The sequence below is a fragment of the Buceros rhinoceros genome, unplaced genomic scaffold, assembly GCF_000710305.1.
Source record: "Buceros rhinoceros silvestris isolate BGI_N320 unplaced genomic scaffold, ASM71030v1 scaffold13210, whole genome shotgun sequence".
Taxonomy (NCBI): Eukaryota; Metazoa; Chordata; class Aves; order Bucerotiformes; family Bucerotidae; genus Buceros; species Buceros rhinoceros.
In genome coordinates, this window is record NW_010389112.1 from 47,443 (window position 1) to 55,082 (window position 7,640).

The following is a 7,640-nucleotide window of genomic DNA, read 5'->3' on the forward strand; positions in this document are numbered from 1 at the left end:
CAAGAAGGGCCAAGTGCAGCGCGGGGGCCGGGGAAGAGGGCAGGCCCTGCGCCCCGGCTGCGCGAGCCCCTCTTTGTACCTCTTCAGACCTTCACAGGAAGCGGGCTGCAGTGGGGGGTTTACCTGGGAAGGCAGCCCCTGTTTTTATTGTGTGGGAAAAAAAAAAAATCTGAACTTTCTAAGGCTAGAGGCGAAACAGCACCCTTTAAACCACCGATCCAACCCAGCGGTGGCGTTCAGGAACAAACCCCGTGTAACTTGTGTCAACCAGGTCTGATAAACACGCCAGGTTTTCCGGTGTGGTTTTGGGACCGTGGTTTTGGCATGTCAAGCAACAGGCAGAGAACCTGACCAAGAAATCACAGCAGTCACCTGAGCCGGCATCTAACCCACCCCTTGACTCATTTCCTCAAAAGGAAAAACCTCGGGGATTTTGTTGCCTGTTTAAAATGGATTTTGTCAGCAACTGGCTGGAGAGGGACACAGTGGAGACCTCCCAGCGTCCGGCGTGCGGTGGGGTCAGCCTCAAATCTACCCCAGAGAACTGGAGGGGCTTTGATACGCTCGCAGCAGCTTTATTCCGGCACCGATTTTGGACAGCTCTGGCTGAGACAGTGTCAGTCCTTCAAAATCATGTCTGTTGGCTCTTTGCGGGCAAACCATTCAAACCCCTTCGCACCCTGGTTCTTCTGGTTTTTGTTTTAACAGAACGTTTAAACAAATCCCCACGTTCTCCCGTTTACCAAAGAAAGGTCATTTGCACCACACAGGCTCCTCTGTGCGTTCCCCAAGCGATTCCCCAGCGAAAGCAAGACCGACCCACCTTGCAGTCTCCTTCCACTCCATCTCTTGTCCGTCGATGGCCAGGAGTTCATCCAGCTCCGTGAAGAGCTGCGGGGGGGCCGGGCTGTCATCTTCCTCTCCGAGGATGAAGCGGATGCGCTCAGCAGCAGGGGAGACTGCAGAGGTGAAAATACTGCGGTTAACGGCCTGCGAGATGACCAGGGCGGTGCGGCTCCTCTCCCTGCCCTGCTCCCCAAAGCCATTCAGCTGTTTCTCCAGGCTGTCCTTTCCATCTGACATCCTAGTCGCTGTGGACGGAGGGGCGCGGGCGAGGGGACGGCTCGCTCCCTCTCTCCCCTTCCTCGCCTCTCGCTTCACTTCTCAAAAGTTCGAGCTGGGAGTAAAGTTCAGGAAAACTTGCTTCTTCCTACAGCCCTTAACTATGTCACGGCAATCTGCAGCCCTTGTAAAAAAGCACTATCGAGCTCAAAACCAGGACGCTCTATGCTGCGCGCCCAGGGACCTCTCGTTCTCGCTCAGCTTCGCCCCCTTTTTTATATGGCATCAAACCAGTCTCAACCAAGCTCTTGTGGGGCTTGCTGGGACAGCATCCCATAGCTGGCTCTGCCCGCCCTGCCAGCAAGGCACGGGCTCCCATTGGCCCGCAGGGAGTATTTCACGGGAATATTTAACAGCAGGGTTGTCTCCTCTATACATGAAGAATGCGACCCAACGCCGTTTAGTCAGGCACCAGTGCACTGGAAAAAAACAACCGCTCAGCGGGACAAGGCTGCCCGTCTAGGGAGAAGAAACTATGTTCCACACGTGCTCTCCTGATACATCATCAGCTCCAGAAAAAGGAGCAGAAACCCCTTCCCGGTTAAGAACCACGCGTCGTTCAAAAGGAAAACCCGAGCACGTCGCTGTCCGCACCCCGAGGCCCGGGGGCATCTCCCAACGGCGACGGGAGCTCGCGCCGCAGGAGCCCCCTTGCTGCTCGGGGTCTGCAGGGCTTTTCCCACGCTACCACCTCAAAGCCAAGGTGTGACCGTGGGCACTGTGAAGGCAGGTGTCCTTTCGGCTGCCTGTTTATAGCAGTAGAGTCAGACTGTGAACTTTGACCACTTCTGCTCAAAACTCCTTGCTTTCCAGAAGATCAGCTGTCTGTCTGTCGCAAAACAATTCATGACACCGGCTGTCCGATCGCTATTGATTCTTCCAGGGCAAACAGAGTCTCTGTTTGTAACACGAGAAAAGGAACCAGGAAGAAACATGCCCCCCCTTTTCTTTTTTCTTTACCATCCCACCCCGGCACCAGAGCAGGCAAGCTCAGAAGACGTTCAGAGAACCCCATGTCCTGCTAAACGGGCTGGGAAGGGATTTCCACCTCAAACAGGAGGAGGGACGTCAGCCTGCTCCTCCCTTCTCCTGTCACGACGCCCTCGGCAGCATCGCCTTCCATCACAGACCCACAGTCCCAGCAAGGAGATCTAGAAAAGCCCACGTTTAAGACAAACATTAGTGTAAATAATTAAGACTGTCTGACTCCAACCATGCAACTCAGCTGGAGCTCCGCGTCGCACGGCCACCCCAGTCACCCACTGGTGCCAGGAGCTCGCACCGCAGTCAGTGCACCCGAGCGCAGGAAGCTGCTGGCGCATGGAACAGCCCGAGAGAGAAGCGGAGAAGATGACCAGAAGCGTCTGCAGAGCTTCTGGAGGCATCAGCTGCAGCCAATGGGAAAAGTGCCTCTTTTTCATCATTTTTAAGTCGTTTTATTACAGGAAAGTGTTTCCCTGGTACGTGATCCCGTAACACGGTAACTCCCACGACCACCCACGACATCTTGCTCGCTGAGCTGCGTCACAAGAGGAATTACTGAAACACTCCCCCCGCCCGGACACGCAGCCCACCTCCTTTCTTCTTCCTCTTTCTCTTGTTTTTTGCTCATTCCCCATTAGCTGCATTTAGCGCAGACGATAAGGTTCTAAATCCAATTAAGGCATTTGCTGGGTCACAGGTCTCCCCTGGTTTGCTTTGCCACATGTTCTTTATTGCGATTTTGTAGGTTAATGGGCTGTTTACGGGTTGTTTATGTGCTCTCTTTAGCAAGGAGAACATATTTTCATCATAATCTCCGGAGCGAACACTGTGTGCTTGGCACAGGGCGGCCGGTATCAGCCTTAAGACCTGGAGAGCAATTAACCTGGGGGGCGAGCTCTGCAGACCTCCCCCTGCCCGACCTTTGAGCCCCAACCCCGCCAGCCTGCCCCAGCCGTGACCATCACCTTCGCTTCTACCTAATCCGTCCAGTTTAGGAGCTGCTGGAACCAGCACCGTCGACACCAGGATCAGCTGCTGCTGCTGCAAAGGCTTTTTAAGGTTATTTTCCCACTGTCTCGTCCAAGAAACAACCCAGTGATCAACAGCAGAGAAGATGCTAATCCGCAGCTTTCCATGGCTGGGATTATATCCTTCTCCTGAATGGGCGAGGAATTAAGGCATTAATTGCAGATGGCAAAACACTCCAGTGCAACATCTGAACGGAGGCACTGCCACCCCTAAGGGACGCCGCTGACCTCCCCCCTGCCCCTCCTGCTCAGTCGCAAGCGGTCCGTGCGGTGGCTTATAAAAGACATCACTTGCGGAAGGAAACCAACACATCAGCAGTTTCTCCTAGGCCAGTTCAGGCCAATTATGAGTACGGCTCGTGCCCTCGGGGTCCCAAAGGCAAAAATCCATCTCCATCAACGGAGAGAAATCTCCGGGCGCTCGGAAATACAGAAAGACATGTTCTAGCACGACAACCTCGAATCAGCTGCAGCTCGACCTCCCAGCCTGACACTGGGGGACCCGTTTGTGTTGAGGTACAAGTAAAAGGGCCTCTTCTCCCATCAACCAACACGGTTTTCCTCCTGTTTTTTCCGCTTTCTGTTCCCAGCGACACTTCTGAACCCCTTGGGTCCTGCTTCTTCCACTCACGGCTGTCTAACGCGAAGCTCGCCGTTATCCTGCAGTACATCAGCAGCTACCAAACCCCCCGAGAGCCCCAGTGTAAATCCTTCCCCAAAGCCTGTGGTAACATTAGCAAGGAAGGTTATTTGCCAAGCGTGCTTTCCCAGCGTGCTTATTAAAACAGGACGTCATTACACTGCCGTTAATTTCTGGGGTTGCCCTCGCTCAGCTGAAGCTCGTTTCAGATCCACCTGAAGCCAAACTGAGGTAGTGACTTCTACCACCTTCTTGCTCCGCATCTACCTGGCTTGATCAATACAGGCGAGAGCTGGTTAGACAAAAATTATGGAGGAAAGCTTCTGAGCCAAGACCAGGGTAAGATCTGAAGAGAAAACAGTCAAATCAGGTAACGCAGCTTCCCGCAGAACCACCCAGGTGAGACCCGACTCCCCGATGCCCCAAGTGCTCCATCAAGTGACAGCACCCTTGAGCACCGCAGAAGAGGCCAACGGCACGGAGGTTTTCAGGCGACATCTGCCTCGCAGCAACGCTCGCGCCCGAGGACGCTGCTCAGCGACCGCGCAGCGGGCCTTTCCCAGAGGCTCGCAGGACCCACCTCTGCATGACCAACTCCCTGGCTAATCCCTCTAAGCAAGCGTGGGAATTTCTGTTTCTCTGATTTTCTTTTCTTGCGGAGAAGAATGACCACTTGTTGACCCAGCAGCGATTAGCCTGCCCACGGGCAGGACTTGGCAGCCTGGGGGGACTGGGCGTACGCAGACCACGCAGTTCTCCGTGGGTACACCGTAGCTAGATGCTCAGCTGCAGCAAGCAGCTTCCAATCCACTAGAAACACTGGAAACTTCTCTTTATCCATTTTTTTTTTCCATTTTCTAGATGTGCTGAGAACCATTTTTAATCACTTCCAAAGCAGCGATGCCTCCAACACCTCTTTTCACTCCATAACCAGCCCATGCTTCTGCGCCCTGTAATGCACCACACTGTTTACAAGCCCTGGCATGACAGAAGCGACATAACAAGCAACTCATCACCAAATACGGGTGACGATGGCGGATTCTGACTGGTCCTGGAGGTCAGCCATCTTAGGGCCAGTGGCATGAAGCTGCCGAGCACAACTGTCCCCGCACTTCCACCGGCATCAACGGGCACAAAGCGACGGCCCAACACAAGAACAAGAAGAAGAAAACTCCTGTTCCTCTGGTAAGCAAACAAATTTTTAAGGACACAGCTCTAACAACTCTGGGCTCTCTTCCCAAGTTCCAGCTTCCATGCAGTGACAAGAAGAAACTTCCCTCCCTTCTCCGTGCTTTCAAACCAGCCCTCGGGCTGCGCTCGACAATTTTATGCCTATTAAGCTCTTCTCACAAGCCGGGTTTCATCACTGTCTATGTGTCTGGTTCAATCCATCTCCACATCAGCTCTGACCACTTCAGCACTTCCAGGAGGCTCCTTCGGCGAGGCGCTCAACGGAAGAGAAGCGGCCCACGGAGGATGGAAGCCAAGCGCAAGCGTAGGGGGATTTTCGGTTCTTGCTCCTGCAGCTCCGGTGCGTGCTGAGCCCGTCGTCCCGTGCACTTTTCAGCCCGCGTCTCGGGCTGACCCGGAGCCCGCCGCTGTTGCCAGGCAGTGTTTAAGGAGTACTGAATGTCTCTGGCATCCAACGCGTTTTGCTTTCAACTCTTTCCGTTCAGTCCCCCCTGTTTGAGAGGTTGTTGAATACCTCGTCCACTTCAGGCAGGGAGAGAAAAGCACATTATTACTCCTTACGATCATCGCAGGAGTCCAACGAGCAACATACGCCGACGCAGAGGGTCCTGTGAGTTGGTGTTCCTTCACCATCACCTGCCCACACTTCAGCAGCGTGTAGGAGAGACATACCCACAGGCTCCCATCAGCCACGAGGATCAAAAGCCCCAGTTACCACTGGGGGAGAGGTGAAGTAGTTAGGGCTGCTTTTCCCATGGCCTCGCACACAGGACCGTTATTTACACCATGGGTGTCAACGGCTGGATCCCACCCGAGGGGTTTCATCCGGCAGAGGTGTGCCGGGGTCGGAGACCGAAGCTGGCTCCCTCAGACCTGGCAGAAGAAGAGGAGCCCCTATCAAAGGGAACCTCCTTTTCAGGAGCTGACGGAGACAAGGGCTCTGCCAGACATCTCCCCACTGCGAGCATTAACGTGGGAACTGGGCAGCCTACACCTCTGTGGAGCCGAGGAGGCCACCTCCTCTTAGATGTCCACAGCAGCGAGGCACCAGCCTCCTCCGGGATGCTTTGAAACCGCTCAGCTTTGCTTTTTTTCCATCACCTTCTGAAAAGCCTCATTCAGTGACAACGCGCCCGTTTGGCTCCGAAAGGTTAACAGCCACTTATCTCCAAGCGCAAGAGCAGCCGCAGAATGCGGACAAAGCCCTCATTGACTTGCAGGGCGGCAGAGCCCTTACGAAACCAGCCACTTTCACCTCTGGATCCTGCTGTGCTGCTCCTCTGCTGCGGCACAGCCCGTTTGACCAAGCGGATCCATCTCCTTGGACCCCCACTTTGGCGGACCACTTCTAGTCCGTGTTTTAAATCCGGATTAAAGCCCATCTTTGCTGTTCCCTCAGGACACGGTATGATCATCCTGGGGAAGCTGTCACCGTCTGTTAGTGATGTGGTGGAGCAATGCTACTGGGAGATCGATCACTTCTCTGAGGGCATTTTCTTTTTCCCTCCGAGTGGAAACAATCCAGGAAAAGGCTCCTGCAATGGCACTTCAGCAGCAGAAAGCCCCTACTGAGACACAGACACAAACCCCAGTTTCGTTGCTGCCTTTCAAAATCAATCCCCAGGAACTCCAGGCCCAGCGGCTCCAGGCTGCCAGCAGCGCACCCCTTCCAGCTGGCTCCTCAGAAAGACAGTCCTGATTCAACGTCTTCTCCAAAGCCTGGTGACACTCCTGCAGCTCTACGCTCCTCACCCGTTTCCCCTTGCAACGGCAAATAGAGCGCAAGCTTCTGCCCCCTTTTTCACCCTTAGCTCCACAGCCTCACCCCTCACCTCCTACACGAGCATGAAACCTCCACAGATGATGATAATGCTGGAAAAAAGAAACACAACCGGGGTCTGCACCAGTAAAAATGCGCGTGAGAAAAATAGTGGAGTGTTACCCAACGTATTTTAGAGTAAAACTAAGCATGGGCCAGCTTCTGGCAAGTGGCTCTGCGGTAAGAAAGATCTTCACGGTATCAGTCAGCACCATCTTAGTCCAACACAAGCCTAGGTCAACCAGCAGACACAAAACCTAAGGAAGGTTGTGACCCCAAACTAGAGAAGAAGCACAGAAGGAAAATTCACTATTGAAGAACATTAGCAGCAGGAGCCTGAGAAGCAGGGGGGGACCACTGCGGTGTGAGACGGCCAATTAAGAGGATTAAAGGTTCTGCAGAAAATCAAACCAGCTTCTTCGCGTGAGACTTCACCACACCGGCTGCGGGAAAGACACTCAACCTTCCGGCAAGGCAGCAGGGACGCCAAGGCGCCTGCAGAAAGAGCGGGGAAAGGCAGAGACAAACTCTGCGGCAGAAAGCGAGCTCACGTCTCGCAAGACCCTGCCCAGCCCCGAGGTCTGGAACATTTCATACAGCCTGAAACCAAAGAACTCCGTCATCAACCCATGAAACCGCCAGGAGTTGGTACCCAGCGGACTGAACACACTCTACCACGCACAGAAACGCACAATTTGATCGGATTTCTGCTGTTTTCGCGGCTCCAGGTACTGCCCGTTGGAGGTCGGTGCCCATTGCTGAACCACACCGGGCTTTCCGGCAGCGCACAAGGTGACCGTGCCTTTATTTTCCTTCCACCGCTCAAAAACGGGCGAGTCTGAGCTGCCACAGCCTG

At 54.2% G+C, this 7,640-nt stretch overlaps 1 protein-coding gene across 1 annotated transcript in view; it reads right to left on the reverse strand.

Annotated features, from left to right (window-relative positions):
* SLC4A4 (solute carrier family 4 (sodium bicarbonate cotransporter), member 4) overlaps positions 1-7,640 on the reverse strand; it is a gene marked incomplete at its 5' end in the record, with an annotated part of 65,928 nt that overhangs the window by 43,653 nt on the left and 14,635 nt on the right. Inside the window, one exon of the mRNA XM_010132979.1 lies at positions 824-959. Within this exon, the coding sequence (XP_010131281.1) occupies positions 824-959 (136 nt within the window). The remainder of the gene's footprint in view (positions 1-823; positions 960-7,640) is intronic.